Source organism: Furipterus horrens, unplaced genomic scaffold (genome assembly GCF_987537825.1).
Source record: "Furipterus horrens unplaced genomic scaffold, mFurHor1.1.pri manual_scaffold_7, whole genome shotgun sequence".
In the NCBI taxonomy this organism is placed as follows: Eukaryota; Metazoa; Chordata; class Mammalia; order Chiroptera; family Furipteridae; genus Furipterus; species Furipterus horrens.
In genome coordinates, this window is record NW_028327177.1 from 117294369 (window position 1) to 117311168 (window position 16800).

The following is a 16800-nucleotide window of genomic DNA, read 5'->3' on the forward strand; positions in this document are numbered from 1 at the left end:
CTCTGTCCTAATAAGACAGCACATGATGGCTAAAAAAACAATCCGACCCACTCCCCTCACTTGGGCAGATGAGGAAATAGAAGCTCAGAAAAGAGCAGGAATTAATGCAAGTCACCTAGCATGAAGGCAGCAAAGTTGAGCCTAGAATTCAGGCCATCTACTTGTTCATCAGGATCATTTATATTTTATCACAAGAGCTGTTTCCACCCAATGGCTACCCATTAACCTCAGGATAAAGACCCATAACATGTATCCCAGATCATAACTATATAATTATTTTTGTGGTCGTTTCATTATTGTCTCCCCATGAGACATAAGCTCCCTACAGGTCTGAATCTGTCTTGTTCACTTCCCTTCCCAAGATCATATGAGAGAGGAGGAAGAAGCTGAAAACACAAAGGGGAAGTAGATTTGTTCGGCTGTCAGTAAAAGATTTGGGTTTTCATCTTGGCCACAAGACGCTGGGTAACTCACGCCATTGCATTGTCCCTCATTGTCTCATCTGTAAAATGGGGCCAGTAAATACTCGTATACACCTGCATGGTTTATTGTGAAGCTAACAAAGACCTCAGAGGTGAAAAAGGAGTTTGCAGAGGACCAAGGGCTAGGTAGGCCAAGCTGGTTATCATAGCAACTGGCTTGGTTTCATCTTTCTCACACACTTAGAAAAGTCCTGATTCTCTTAAAGAGAGGCACACCAGCAGCAGCAGTCATTCCACGTGGGGTGGTGTCCTCTTTGCTGTCCGCTCTAGGAGGGCCAAGAGCAAAGACTTCCTCCTCAGGGCTGCCCTTAGGAATGACTCAGAAACCAAGGCCTGTGGGTTCCTCTCCCACACTTTGCTAATTGTCCACGCTTGCCCCAGGCTTAATTAACCAGGACAGCGATTGATGCTCGACATCTTTGGCGTGGGTCCCCTTTCTATATTTGTGCCTTGGCAGGCTTGCCATCTGATGAAATGTAATCTTCCCCAAGTCTGGGAAGCAGGCATGCCAGGCACTCCTTTCCAATCACCAAGGTGACATGTAACCTACCTCCTTGTCAACACAGCCCTGGAGGCTCTCTTGGCAATGTCAAAGGAGTTTTTAAATCCTTAATGTGGGACTCGGGGGTCAGAGTTTATTTCTAATCCGATCCTAATGGAGGGAGTCTTAAGCCTTAGCCCAAGCTGAAGCATTCCATGAGGTAACCAAGATGGGTCCCAGAATGGCAAAGGAAGTCACACTGTCTTAATATAGCCACAGTTAAAGCTTGTTTCTCTAAGTCATGTCAGCTGGCTGTGAGCACAGGAAGTGCCTCACTTGAAGGCAGTGGAAACACTCCTTGATTCTGACACCAGCAGTGATGGAAGATTCTGCTTATTGACCATCTTCTCAGAACAAGTCATGTTTCTATGAGCAGGACTCATGAAGTGGTGCATTCTTTATTCTTTCATTGCCGCCAAGTGTGGTGGTCCCTCTCAAGGAAGTTGTTCTGTCTCCTTAACTGAAGACTTGTTCAGTGAAGTCAAGAGCTGCTTTCCTGGGCCTACCAGAAGCCAAATCCCAAAGCAGGAAGGTAATGAGAGAAGATGTGATGTGGGGGAAAAGCTGGTCTCAGCTCTCTGAATTCTAACTCTGGCATGGAAGGCAGCTTGGCATAGGGGTCCTAGGCAGGTCACTCCACTTCTGTGGCCCTCAGTCTCCTTGTGACTACACAAAGGGAATGGGGTTGGGTGGTCACTAAATCCTCTGACTCTGAAATTCTAACCTCCTAAAGTCCTTTCTGGATTTCTGATTCTAGGATTTGGATAGACTTACAATAACATCCAGAACCTCTTAGCACTACTGGCCCAATGAATACTTGGTATATAAAACCCTGTGCTGGACTTCCGGCCAAGATGGAGGCTTAGACGGACACGCTAGGTCTCCCTCTACAACTAGAGAGGAATACAACTACTTCAAAACAAAGGATAACTAGAAATTCCAGAAAATAAAACTACACGGAAGCCCAACATATGAAGTTATAAACCAGCGGTGCCATTTGGGCAGGTAAGAGTTAAAGAGGGCAGCGCTGTTTGCGGTCACACCTGCGGCGGGGCGGCGAAAAATCCCGGCGGCAGTCAAGCCCCCGGCAACTCGTGACCCCAGCGCTGGGGAAAGCAGCCACCGCATCGCCTTGAACAGTGAGGCCCAGGGGGGCGGGAGGACGGATCCCGGTCTCCTAGCTGAATAACTGTGTGAATCCATCTTGGACCCCCGCCCCCAAAGAAAGCACCACAGGGCTGCGAAATAGGTCGCGGACAAGCAGGCGCCGGTCGCTGACTTGTGACGCGTACACAGGCACTGCCCCCTACAGACGGCCCAAGAAAACAAAACGCATCTGTCAAAATGAGGCAGACAACTATAGAAATCCCGGTGGCACAGCTCACCAGACAGCAGATAGAGAACCTGACAGATGAACAGATAAGAAACCTGTCAGAGGCTCAGTTCTGGGCCATTGTTATCAGGTGGCTTACAGAATTCACAAAAGAGCAGGAAAAAGATAAGAAAGAAGCGAAAAACACTCATAACGAAAGGAACAAAAACACATACGAGACAGATGGTGAGGAAAAAAAATCCAGAGTTCATTTCAACAAACTGGAATATGGAGAAGGAACAAGCAGTCAACCAATGCAGAGAGAGGAAATGGGAAGCAACAATGAGAGGATCAGAAACCTCTGGGACAGCTATAAAAGGCCCAACATAAGAATCATTGGTTTGCCAGAGAGTGAGGAAGATGAACTAGAACTTGAAAAATTGAGTGAAAATATAATAAAGGAGAACTTCCCAGACTTGGGGAAGGGAATAGACTTGCAGGTCCAGGAAGCAAGGAGAGTTCCCAAGAGACTGGACCCAGGGAGAACCACTCCAAGACACATTATAATCAAAATGTCAAAAATTAAAGATAAAGAGAGAATCTTAAAAGCAGCAAGAGAGAAGAAAAGAATTATGTACAAAGGGGTCCCAATTAGACTATCAGCTGACTTCTCAAGGGAGACCCTACAGGCAAGAAGGGACTGGCAAGAAATATTCAAAGTAATGAAAATCCAAAACCTACAACCACGAATACTCTATCCAGCGAAATTGTCATTCAGAATAGAAGGACAGAGAAAGTGTTTCCAGGACAAAATAAAACTGAAAGAGTTCATTAGATCCAAACCACTGTTATACGAGATGTTAAAGGGACTGGTTTAAAAAACAGAAGCTAGGGAGATGAAACAAAGGCAAACTAAACAGGCAACGAGAGTGGAAAAGGAACTGTGGGTACGGGAAGCATATTGGGGGGAGGTCAACAGGGAGGGGGAGTGGGGAGAGGGAGGGAGATGATATAGGAATTGGGGATCATGGTAGGAGGGAATGGAATAGACGGAGAGAGGTTGGGAGGAACTGTATGCACAACTAATGGACATAATCTAAAAGGGGGGGACAACTGGAGGGAGGGGGGCCACCGGGTGGAGGGGAGCAGAGGGAAGGGAAATTGGCACAAATGTAATATTTTAATCAATAAAACACATTAAATCTGAAAAAAAAAAAAAAAAACCCTGTGCTAACAGATGAATCCATGACAAAAAAAAAAAAAAGTACTGTGGCAGGCTCCCAAGGCTAACAACTCAAGAATCTGCTGACTAGACAGGCATGGAGGAACTGGAGCATATTTGGGTTGTTTACGACATCTTGTAGAAAGGATGAGCTCATTTTCCTACCTCCTCTGAGCTTCCACACATGGTTCTGGTGTCATTTTTGAGATTACTACAACTAAATCTCTTTCAACTTCTCAGCTTCAACCCTCACCAGGAAAAGACAAACACAACCCAAGTAAAGAACTAGACAACAGAAGCCAAAAGTCTTCTTCAACCCCAGTATAGAAAATTCTGGATGGAAGTCAGCAAGCAGTAAGGGAGAAAATTATCTAAAGAGAAAAAGAAAAGAGAGCTTTCCCAATTTTCTTTCTTTTTTTGAGTCTACTTTTTAGGAAATTCGTAGCTGACAGCACATGCTGAAGGCACAGCCATGCCACCCACTGTAAAACTTTGAAAATTGAACTGGAATATTGTGACTTTGAAAGTTATCATGATATCTGAATTATTTCATGCTGGAGGCTGTGTCTTTGTTAAGTTCACTTGGAAAGGATCAGAAGTGGCTTTGTATGTTACCATGGTTCCGAACCCTGGCTATGTATTATTATAGAATCATGTGGAGAGCTTTTAAAAAACCAACAATCCATGCTGAAGCCTCATGCCTGGTTACTTATAGCAGAGTCTTTGGGAAGTAAGGCCTAGGCATTGGGGACAATGAGAGGTCAACCTGGAGGTACAACTATTGCCCAAAGATGTTCACTTCTCAACATTACATAGAATGTGGTTAGGCCTCACTTGTCTAAGCAATCCTACTTGTTTACTAAAATCTCATGCAGACATTTTAAAAAGATGTTAAAAATGCTTAACGGGTATCTGTAGTAATGAGTAAAAATGCATATATTATGACTTTAAGTTAAAATTTTAGGATATAATAACTTTATATTGGCTATAAAGGAAACAAATGACTAGAATATTTACAAAAGAAATAATGCTGAAAGTAAAATATACTTAAGTGGTTACATGGTTATGCCTAGATGTCAGGTCTTTAGATGATTTTTTCCCCGTTTTTCCAAAATTTCCAAGTTTTCTGTGATGATCATATATAACATTTAGAATGGGGAAGGAGGTAAAAATCCAACAAACTGGAAACCGAAAAAGTAAAGGGGCACATCTCTCACAAATGTCTGTACAATGAGAAGCTTCTCTAAGGCCCTCAGGTCAGCCCCAAAGCCAGCCAAGGCACACGCGCCTCCCTCTCTCCTTGCTCTCTCATTTCACACGGTTTGACATGAGAGCCTGCTGACCATGGGGAGTTCAGAATGAAAAAGTTCCCTAACCTCTTAATAGGGCCAAAAAAGAGGGCCACTTACAAACTGGGATCCTGAGTGGGATAAAGCCACCCTACTGTTGAGACTCAGAAGACCCTTCAACAGCAGGCAACTGTATGGGCTGTTCTCCAAAACTCCATTTGTATCTGAGGCATTGAGGTAAAAAGTAGTTTTGTGGGTAAACGAACAGATCTGGTTTCCACTCCCAGTTGCTTCGGTGAAGGTAGCCCTGATCTTATGAACCAAAGATCTACTCTTGCTCCCAGCCTTGGAAACAGTTGGAACATAGCATCCTATCCCATCTACTCAAATCTATGGCTAACCTAGAGAAACCAGGAGCTCCTGAAAGTGGTGCAGTCTCTGCCCACGAGCCTGGAGGAAGCTGAAGACTGCGTCTACGGAATATCTCTGACTGAGCCCATGCACCCGTCTCTCCACACCGCCCCCTCCAGGCGAGGAGGTCTTACTGCAGGCGTGTGGTAAGCCCCAGGATCCTTACCTGCTTGCCTCGTTTCCCTGGTCTTCCTGTGGGTCCCCGGTGTCCTGCTATCCCCGGCTCACCCTTTGGACCCATTTCGCCCTGGAAAGAGAAAAGAGAAGCAAAAGACGAATTAGAGCATGTGGAGCAGGCACATCTCTGCAGGTCTACCCAACAATTGGCAACGGGGGCAGTGTTACTTGATCATTTCAAATCTTATCAAAGCGGGCTTCTCTGGGAGATCGGAAGAGTGATGAGGTCATGTGAAAGGTAGACAGGATTTTCATTGGAGAGGAAGGAAAGGGGGTTACCCTGGGAGTGTGATTTATTATCTGAAAGACACAGCTGCCAGGCACCACACATGCTGGTGTCCCAAATCACTATCCAGAATGGCCAGAGTGGGAGGCTCCTGTATTTCAGTCACAAGTGTGCCTATGGCAAGCTGCAGGATAAAATGCTTTCCCTTTCAGCTGAAATTTTAGGTTGTGTTTTGTTTCGTTTTTAGCACAAATCTATGGGGTTTTGAAAGACTGGACACAGTTTTGACAACTACCATCTTTGGGAAGTTTCTGCTCACATAATGATCTTTACAAAGGGCTGTATATTTCCCTGCTCTTCAGTAAAACCAGGTTTGAGTTCCAGCTCACTTCCATTTGATTTAGATGAAAACTCTTTGTGAGGAGAGATGTTCCAGACATATGTTCAAATATGCTAACCATTATAAAGGCTTAGAAAGCAATATAAACAATATTCCTAGTTGAAAAGCCCTACTTTGAAGTATCAGAACCAAATGTACCAATTGCAGAATTCTATAGTTTAAGGCCAACCTTTCATAAAACCCATTTCTCCATTTTCAGCTTCTCTCCTTCTTCTCCATGGTATTCTAAGATTTCAGTCTCTCTTGCTGTTTCTTTGGATCATGAACCCACAGGGCATTGTTCCTATCTCCAGCAATTCCACTACAGCCCAGAATGCACCACCAACAAGCTAAGCTTAGCAATCACAACCACGAGAGTTTCTGTCAGCAGCCAGTGTCCATGAAGAGCTCCCCCAGACACTCAGAGGAGGTATAACACATGGAAGATTTCAGTAAATATCAATATACAGTAAGAATCAAGCAGAAACATCTGAAATGCCTGTCAGCTCAGCCAATGTAATGAATTTGTCCTCGCCCAACCTACCAACATTTTGTCTCACCAAGAATTGTCTTTAAACCTATAATTTTTTTTCAACACCACCCCCTTCCATCATGTCCTTCAGGATATTAGGCAGTGATAGTGTGAGAGGGTAGATGGATTCTATGTGGCCATGGAGCTGTTGGCACAATTTTCCTTGGCTGTTTAGAAGGGGCTAAGGAGGTCTCTTATTTGGCTGGAAGAAAACAGCAGCATAAACAGCATAATTTTTCTAAAGACTATTAGAAGGAAGTGTGGCCCTTCTCTTCATCAACTGGAAGCAGCGAGTAATTTCTTGATCTAATTTCTCTCCTATGACCTAATTATGGTTATCATATCAGCTCTGTCCTAAACAGCCTGCAACAAAAGGGGAAGCAAACTCTTGATGGCAAGTCTAGTAAATAGAGCAGAGCCCAGAGAAGCTGTCATCTTGAATTTCATAATAATTTATTATTCTTTGATGTTCATTGTTACACTGAAGGAAAACCTGGCCTAAATATTTTTAAATAAAATTATTTTTCCTCTTTTACTGTTTCCTTTAATTTGCCTATTTAATTAATCTATTTTTAATGCAACACACGATCTAAGGTAGCAGAAAATGTTTTTGACACTTTAATGCATGATAAATTATAATAAATTAATGTCAGATGACTGAAATTATGTAAATATGCTCTACTGCCTGGAAAATATCAGATAAAAATTGTTTCTTCAAGTTTAGAAAATAAAACTTTAAGGTGAACTTGAAAAAAATTAGAATTTTAAAAAAGCATCTTGTTTGCCTGTTTGAAGAGCATTGTGCTCTGAAGCTGAGGTTAAAATAACAATTTCCCGTGTCAGTGCCTTACAGCATATGAAGACCCACTGCTACGAAGTTAGATTAGGAGTCATTCTCTGTGGCCCTTTGTGTGCTCTCTCTTCAGTCTCTGATACCTCCCCTCAGCACCACCCCATTCTTCTTCCCCAGGCCCTAATCCTAGGGAAAAGGTTTTTTAAAAATTCTGTAAGTCAATTGTCACCTTCACAGTTTTTGTCATATCTGTAGATCATTTTATTCTAATTTAATAAATATTTTTCTTTAAACCAACTGAATTAACTTTTTTATTAAGCCTTCTCCCAAGCAAGATATTCATGAAATCTCACTAAATATTTAACTATTTAAATAAAAAATTTAACTATCAAATTAAAAAATGTTTGCTATCACCCCACTAAAATAACTCTGCATCCCTGTAGCAATACATGTACCATCTTGAAGCAATGCCAAGCCGGGTGTGGTCAGCAGTGGCATTAAGCCAGAGATGCCTGCGCCTCCCACCGGTGCCCGTGACCATGGCAGCTCAGACCCCAGTCTCTGTCAGAAACCTTTCTGCCTTTGCACATTACCACAGCTCCCGAAGAGGCAGCAAATGCAAAAAGGGCCTCCATCCACCCAGGTGAAATGTCCCTGTCCTCCCAATGAACTGCAGGGAGGTCTCAGACCATCCTGCCACCCTGTCCCCAATACGTTTAGCAACTTGCTCCCCTTTCAAAGCAGAATCTTCCATAGTGAGACTTTCCCTGCCTGATGAAGAGTGAGGCAGACCTCTTCTGTTACGCGTGGGTGGTCTATTTTTGTTGTGTTTTTTTTACTTCTATTACTCAGTACTTCTAGGTACTTACTTTCTGCCCCAACATTCCAGGAAATCCCGGGAAACCCTGTGAAGAGAACAACAAATAGTGACTCCCTCTGAAGTAATGCTTAAAAGGGCTGTGGAAGAGCTTAATGCCCCATTTTCAGGATAGAGCCCTGTCAGTCAGCCAGCCAGCCAGCTAGTCAGACAGACAGACAGTCGTCAGTCTGCCAACCCACAAGATGGGTGTGGGCAGGGGCCACCACTTCTTGGTACCTGATCATTTCTATGCAACAGCCATTACCTTTTCTCCTTTGGGACCCAAGTCACCCCTTTCACCTCTGGATCCCTAAGAGAAATCCACAGGAGTCAATGAGTTAATATCATGGGAGAGAAATCGGAGCATTTTAAACTAAAAGTTCCCGAAGCCAATACCCTCATTTCACAGGCAAAGAAACAGGCTCAGAGATTAGGTGACTTGCCCAGGGGAGGAACGCTTTGTAATGTACCTTCTCTCTGGACCCCCAAAACCTCCTGCATTAATAAAGGACAACTCACATAAAATTCTGGGTCCCAGATCCTCTCTCATCCTGCAGGAAATGTGTCCCCAGATGCTGGCTGGGTTTTCGTTTTTCACAGTTGAGAAGGTTGTGTAGTGAGAGCTTGGTCTAAAGACACACATCTGCCACCTCCCTCCAGCATACCCATGCAAGCTGGCACAGGTTTTACTTGCTCATCTGCTCCAGGTGAGGGGTCTCTCCCTCCACTGGGAGCTCCCCCGCTCAGCTGCTCACCCTGCCTCAGGGGCCCCTCACTCCTCTCTCAGCCACTGATAAAAAGAGGGAAAGTATCTAGGCATGGTCACTGCAGTCACTGACTAGAGAGAGACCTGGGTCCATGCTCCCTGGCCCCAGTGTGGAGAGCCCAGACCAGCTCTGGGAAGCTAGGAGAGAAAAGCACGAACCTTTTCCCCTCTGGATCCAGGGTAGCCCTGAAAGAAAGCAGAAGGTGCATTGACTATCAGCCCAGTCAGACCTGTGGGTTTGGGGCAAGAGTAGAAGGAATCTCTGCATGTGGTGGTGAGATGTGTCTCACTGCACTGAAAGCTTTAGAGGTGGGGGGCGGGGGGTGGTTGCCGCGTTCAGGATAAAGAAGTCCCCAAGGCCTGTGTTTACACCAGGCCTGAAAGGAGCATTGTTTTTCTGACCACCAGCCCCAAAGGCCTGAACAAAGATTTCCATCTGTTTTGTTGTCCAGAAGCTTGACGCTTGCTGCCCAGGAGAATACTAGGAATGGCATCTCTATGCCCCTGTCTTTCTGCCCTGATGTCCCCAAAAGGCTGGTAAAGACAAGCACTCTGGCATCGGGCTGTCCATCATCTGTGACATTGCCTGGCCAGGATGGCAGCCACACCCAGTCCCCATCTCTGTAGATAACAGCTGCTCCAGAGCCATAGTTAGAAGATCTGGGAACATCCATCTGGACCAACACACTGACCTTGGAGCCTATTGGTCCTCTTGACCCTGGTAAGCCCATCAGACCCAGGTCACCTTTTTCACCCTGTGGGAATCAGAAGAAGGGGGAAAAAGGATCAACAGGGACATTTCCTAGAGAAACTGAACCAGGAAGTCATGGACCATATCAGAAAGGAACTGGGGACATTGGGGCTGGTTTGTGAATCTGAGGACTCCAAATGCTCCCTTGCTTTCTCCCAGTGGCCTAAAGCTCTATACTCCACATTTCACTCTGGTATTTGAATAAAATGAAATTGTCCAAGGTAGAGCAGATCTCCAAAGTAAATTTTCATCAAGGTGCTGTAATGGAATAATGCTTGATGCTTTCCTAGAGAAGGTTTAAGAGGATGGAGCCAGGGGAGAGTTTGGGGCACTGGGGCCCCAGAGGACAAAGTGTTAGCACCAAAAAAGACTTAATCTGCTTTGCTCTTTGCATAGGGTGGATCTTCCGGACATCTCCATATACTCTCACCCTAGGTTTGGAACCGAGTAGGGTGAACATCAGCTTCTAGGTGTGTATGATGAAGGCAGGGTGAGCTCTGTTGCCCCTCAGAATCGTTTGCAGTCGGGACTTTCAGCACCTTCTGTGCTAAAACTCTATACCAGTGCTAACCAGTAGAAATATAAGGTGTAGAAGTTACATTAAAGTATAACTAAACAGGCTAAATTAACTTTATCAGTATATTTTTTACTATAATTAATTTAATCTAATTATTTCAACATGTAGTCAATATAAAAATTATTAATGAGATACTTTATATTCTGTTTTTCATGATAAATATTTAAAACCTGTTGTGCATTTTACATTTAAACTACATCTCAATTCAGGTGCTAACTCTTCATCCAAAATACATGACCTGTATTTAGCGTTCATAAAATTTATAGTTGAAAAAGCAGATTCACATACTCAACATGTGATCCATACAATTTATGTACTTAAATGTTTTCAAATAACTGGATTGAGTAAAAGTTTTAAAAATTCAAACTTAAATTAATAAAAATTAAGAGTTCAGTTTCTCAGTTGCATAGCCACATTTCAAGGACTCAGTAACCACATGTGGCTTGTGGCTGCCATATTGTATGGCTCAGCTTTATATAGTTGATTTTTTAAAAATTATCCTTGGGACTATTCCTACAAGGATTGGGGACAGTTTTCTATTTCCTTATAAACTCTGCCAGTAAGTAAATCAGAGTAGATAGTGACATTCACCTGCCCAGGTCATGGTCTCTACATCCAATAGTCTATGACGAAAGTGAGAAGAATGTAAACCAAGGCATGGGTGTGCGCCTGTTAGCTTTCCCTAACCTGTTCAAGGAAGGGGATTTCATCAGCATTTGGTGATCCTTCTCTGGGTTTCGGTTGTTCTAGTCAGCCAACACCAACCCTCTCAACCCTCTACTTCCAGCCAGATCAGCATGACAGGCCACCAGCTCTCCAGACACAAGCCCCTCGTGGGTCATCTCAGAGAAAACAAAGAATTGAATGCTAACTCTCAGGACAAAGGAGAATCTGGGGGCCTGTGAAATAAAGCAGCAGCCCCTCATTTCTCCCCCTACAGGAGCAGAGCTGTTGGACTGACCGAGGTCTGGAGGAAGTGAGCATCGCTCACTATGTGCCAGGGGCCAGGGAAGCTGCCATCTTCTCCCCCATGTTCCAATACCACATGAACCCTGCGAGTGCACCACACTTACCCTGGGTCCTTCAGGGCCAGGCCAGCCGATGGGCCCAGGCATGCCAGGAACACCCGGGGGGCCAGGTCTACCCTTCAGAGTCAAAGAACAAGAGTCAGGACAACTGGGTTTGTTTCCCTCCTTCCAGGAAATAAGATTTGTCTCTGGGGCCCAGAGGAGTATGGGGCCTCTAAAGCGTGGCCCCAGGACCCTCATGTCCAAAAACCAATAGCCAAAACTTGGGTCACTCAGGCATAAGTGCAAGCCCTTGGTGTGACATTGTGTCAACATAGAAGATCTTACTATACTGAAGAAACGAAAAGTGGTGTAGAAAGGATTCTAACTTCTTGGTTTTTCGATCTTTATCACTTCCACTCACCACCCAAATAGCCCCTGCATTCCAATAGGGTCTCCCCAAGGATGGCATAGGATTATGTCTGGGGAACAGTAGAAAATGCTGTTGTTACTTCCTCCTGCTCAGCGTGTCCATCCCCCAAGGGTACCTTCCTTTCTGTACCAACCTATTCCTGCAACCTGTGACTATGGAGTTCACCTGTGGGCAATTGGAGCTGCCCAGCAATTCATGTACTTCCCCTCTATGTAGCCAATAGCCCAGTTCCCTTACTTTAAGGCAAGACAAACCCTGTGGTGCGATTCTCACTCCACAGCTGCCCCAGGGATCAGGCTAAAGCTGGACATCACCTGATACCACTCCACACAGAGCTTCTTCCCTTGCCCCATCTCAGGCTCCTCTTGAGAGAGCTCCCTTAATACAGTAACTGATTCACTTGCACATGGCCCATGCCATTTCTGTGCCTGCTTCTAAGGAACTCAACCTAGGCCAGGGGCTATGAAAGAATAAGCCCTGAAAGAGTGGGAGCAGCAACTTGGGGTCTATCTCGACCTCTGCACCCAGTGGCAAATTTTAGCCTAGCTAGAGGTGTGGAAGGCTCAGCCCCGAAACCAAGAATCACAAATGCTGGCATGTGTACCAATGTCTACTCTTGCTACCCACATCCACGGCACACATCACTAATTAATCATGGCTCTCTGAGCATGGAAACCATGCCAGAGTTTTTTCCAGCCCAGCACTTTGGCCACCACTGGGCCTTGGCTGGAGTTGTCATCTGTGCCCTCAAGTGTTGTAACTTTGCCTTGCAAAGGTCTGTTTGAGGCTCTAATTGATAGTGAAAGTGCTTGAATAAAACATTCAACCAAAAAAAATAGTAATTTATATTTAGTACCACAGGCATCTTTCTTGGCCAAAGTTTTGCACCTTCTTCTCTCACCAAGACCTGCAATGCCAGTGCGAGCATCCATTGACCACAACGAATGGCTGCAGACTTCCTTCTCCCTGACACTAATGAGAGTCTTGATAACATGTGTTTGGTTCACTCAGAGTCCCTGTGACCTTAAGTAACTCCCACTTATTTCAGCAAAAGCCATTTGGCACTTTATTCTAGTTTAATCAAATAGACAGTGGGAGTCATTTTGTGCCCCTGGCTGGGGCCTTGGAGGGCTTCTCTGATGAACTGCAGGATGAGATGCTCCAAGGCTGGGCATGCCTAGGCTTGGCAGCCTCTGGAAGAGGTCTGGATGCCTGGCAGTAGCATGCCCCAGCTCCCGAGTGAGGGAGTGAGAGAAAGAGGAAAGCTGCTATTGTCATCATCAGATGGCAGTGCCACCCCTGTCCAATGGGCTGAAGGCCACACTGGCGCACTGCTGGTACCCCACCCCAATGAGTGTGTGTGTGCACACACACATGTGTAGAGCACAGTTGCCTATGTAATGCTGACAGAAACACATGGACCATACCTTCCTTCCTGGTCGGCCAAGCTCCCCCTGTGGATGGAAAAGACAGGTAAGCAGAAGCTGCTTTGGAAGAGAAGTTCTGGAAGCAGAAGGCCTAGTAGGGCTGACGACTGGACATATGCCCATGTGACTTGGCCAATTGGCCACTTACAGCACCCCTGCCCCATCAGTGGGCCAAGCCAAAATACACCCAGTCCTCATAAAGCCCAGCCTCACGCACTAAGCAGAAATAGCATATACCTTGAAATCTAAGCCAGGAAATTCTCAGGGACACCGCCAGAAAACAGGTTAAAATTACCAAGGAGAGGTGGGTTGAAGAGAGTAGTAGCTCCTACCTTTTCTCCTTTTGGTCCTGGAAGCCCTGGTGGACCCTACACAGTCAAAAAAGCAGAGAGAGTCTCCATCAGGCCAAGGCATTCTGGTGATGAGGGCGCAGGCCCGGGGGAGGCTCTTGGAACATTCCTGCAGCAGCCCTGCTCTCCATGTGGACTCAGTGCTCCAGAAACCCCATGAAGGAGCCTCTTGTGCTCTCCCGCCCAGGCTCCTCCTCTATCCCTCCGCTTCTAGCTTCTCTGAGGTTGTGCTTCCAGTGGTTTCAAGGTTGCAATGCTCACATCTGCTCTCGGAGAGTTTAACTTTCTCCCTGGAATTCGCAGGCTGCCTGGCACATCCTGAGTGCTAGGTAAGAGCCACTACAGAGATCTCAAGAAACGCTGTTCACTGAAAGCAAGAGGCTTCATTGCCTCTCCTGTCTTTTCAGTTGCTTACTAAGCTTCCTTGGACCCCGACAAGAGGAAAGTCACATTTTGCACACAGGAGCAGCCAACTTAGAAACTCCCATGGTGGATCTACGGGTACTGGGTGTAGCAGAAGTCTTCTGTTTTAAGACATTAAGAGTGTGGGCAAGTACATAGTGCATTTTTGTCCCACTGCCCAGCCACAGCGGTGGGGCCAACTGCAGCTCAGGAACTCCAGCACCCACTACACTGAGGCTTGGCACACCCACAGCAGAATGCAGTGGTTTTCTGCTCATGTGTCTATGAAATGATCAATTGTCTGTTTCCAAATCCCCTGCCATGGCAGAGAGAAAATCCATCAACCCCCAGGCTGCTACTTTATCCCCAGGATCTGCAGGTGAGCACGCCTAATCCAAAGCCTGTTTGAAATATGATTTTATGAGACATGTCCAAATGACAAACAGTCCTGGGATCTTTTAGAAATCCCAAAGACCAGGCCACACCCCAGATCAATTGCATCACAATCTCAGGGAGAGGGGCACAGGCATCAGGAACTTCTGAAGTTCCCAGAGGATTCTAATGCACAGATAAGTTTGGAAACCACCATCTCTGGTTTATTCTCCTGATTTGGGGAGGGGAGGACAAAGCATTTTTGTTCAAGTCTTTTATTTTTTTCAAGCCTCAGTTTTTCCCATTTCTTAAAATGGGCTAAAGCTATTTCACCAGTTTGTGGTGCTCTAGCTCTGATGTTCACATAATTCACTGGGAAGTCTTGTTAAAATGCAGATTCTAATTCAATAGGGGAGGTGTGTCATGGTGAGGATAGGAGGAGATTCTGCATCTCTAATGAGCTCCCAGACGATGCCAGAGTTGCTGGTTCACGGAGCTCATTCTGGTGGGGACAGCTTTCACTCTGGTCTAAGGTAATGGAAGTGGCTGCCGAGTCCCCCGGAGTTGGCCAGTGTAGCCTCCACGTGACTCAGGTGGGAGCGCATGAAGTTAGAGAGGCGTTTAGAAATGAGTAAGTGTGACTGGAGAGCTGCTGGTCGGCCGAGAATCCCCTTTCTTCCCCACGGTCTGTGGGTTCCCCTGTGCCCTGACAGCTGTCAGCACAGACCGTGGGAAAACAGAAACCCACGTCAGGGTACCCATCTTGCCTTTCTGCAGACTTCCTAGCCCCTCTGGCCAACTCTGGGGTCAGAGTCCTATGTTCTTTACTACATCTAACAAACATTTATGGAGAACTTATTACACCCCATGGGCTGGTGTAGGTGGGCACACAATATGAACAAGGTGATGTTCCTGCTCTCAAGACCAGGAGCTCAGTTAACTTTCTCTGTAAACAGCCGGATAGTAAACACTTTAGGTTGTGCCTTGGATATTGCAACTCTGTCACAACAACTCAACTCTGTCCTTGCAGCACAAAAGCAGCCAGAGACAATAAAACTAATTACAAAAACAGGCTGGGACCTGTGGGCCATGGTCGGCCAACCCCAGCCATAGAGCTTACATTTCATGGAGAGGAGACCAAAGAGATTAGGAACATAAAAAATGAATAAGGAAACTGTAACAACAGGAGAAAAGTTTGCAGAGAATTAAAATAGGTCATTGGATAGAGAACGATTTGGAGGCCACTGCAGCCTGGTGGGGTGAGGAAAGCGTTTCTAAGGAGGTGGCATTTAACTGAATTCTGAGTGACAAAGGAGCTGGCCATAGTAAAAGTCACAAGGGAGAATGTTCCAAGCAGCTGGAGCCACAAGCATAAGGGCCATAGGGGTGGGACAAGCTTGAGGGTCCACGACATGCACTGTGGCTGCAACGAATGGGTGGTGTTGGTGGCATGAGATGGTGTAGGAGATACAGGCTGGGGTCTCCTCGTGGGGGACTTTGCAATCAGGGTGAGGAGTGTGTCTCTTAGTCATCCCAAGATGAGCCCTGTCCCAGGCAGCCAGAGGAGCCAGGAGCCCAAGAGACAAGGTTTCTTTGTTTCCGTAGAAAATCCTTTCTCTAGTATTTTGCCTGTTCCTCACTCTTCCCGTTAGCTTTGCTGGGGAGCGGTGGGCTGCGTGGTAGCTGTATCTGAGCCAAATGAGCTAAAGGTAACAAGTTCCTCTTTGCCTCCACTTTCCTGCACTAAATGCAGGTAGCTCTGGGGCCACTGATGGGGTCAATGCAGCATCTCAGTCGGTCCCCCACCCTAAATCCAGTATTGTAGGGACAAATATTATCCCCGTTGCATGGATGAGGAAATCAGTACTGGGAGGCTGGAATTCACCCAAAGAAGCCGTGCTCTCTGCATGTGGCTCTGGAGCTCAAGGTGAACCAGAGAAGGAAAAACAGCCCCATATCACATTCAAATAAGCATCTCTAAGAGGATTCACTGTTTGGAAGAGAAGACAGTGAGAGAGGTCTGGTGGGATGCACCAACCTGGGGGCCAGGAGGCCCAGGGGAGCCGAGTGATCCTTGCACACATGGGGACTGCGTAGTCTCCAGTTCCAGGATGAGATTCTCCATGTCTGGGGAGAGGAGCTTCAATGCAAAGCAATACAGGTTTATAGGTCAGACTTGAGGGACAGAAGAAGGGTCACCACCCTAAACACAGACCTGCTCTGTAGTCCAGTTCCCAAGACTGGTTCTTCCTCAACATCCCAATGGGTGTCCCAAGAAGATGACCTTCCTGACCACCAATGTCTGTACTCTCATCTGTTCTAGAGACGTACCTGGCTTGACTGGATTACAGAGCTATAATAATGGAACTAGGAAGCTCATTCCAGGGGCCTCTGTCCAATGTCTAGGACAGTACCAACCAAAAGAAATAAAATGTAAGCCACCAATGCGAGCCACATAGGTAGTTTTATATTTGTTAGTGGCACATTAAAAA

General features: G+C 45.9%; 1 protein-coding gene across 2 annotated transcripts in view; it reads right to left on the reverse strand.

Moving 5' to 3' along the window:
• Positions 1–16800, reverse strand: part of COLQ (collagen like tail subunit of asymmetric acetylcholinesterase) — a 53822-nt gene that overhangs the window by 11654 nt on the left and 25368 nt on the right. For both annotated transcript variants that reach the window (XM_090284359.1, XM_090284358.1), the window contains exons 3-11: positions 16347–16448; positions 13517–13552; positions 13185–13211; positions 11391–11462; positions 9682–9744; positions 9149–9175; positions 8489–8533; positions 8234–8269; positions 5424–5504 (exon numbers count right to left, since the gene is read on the reverse strand). In XM_090284359.1, the coding sequence (XP_090140485.1) occupies positions 5424–5504; positions 8234–8269; positions 8489–8533; positions 9149–9175; positions 9682–9744; positions 11391–11462; positions 13185–13211; positions 13517–13552; positions 16347–16448 (489 nt within the window). The remainder of the gene's footprint in view (positions 1–5423; positions 5505–8233; positions 8270–8488; positions 8534–9148; positions 9176–9681; positions 9745–11390; positions 11463–13184; positions 13212–13516; positions 13553–16346; positions 16449–16800) is intronic.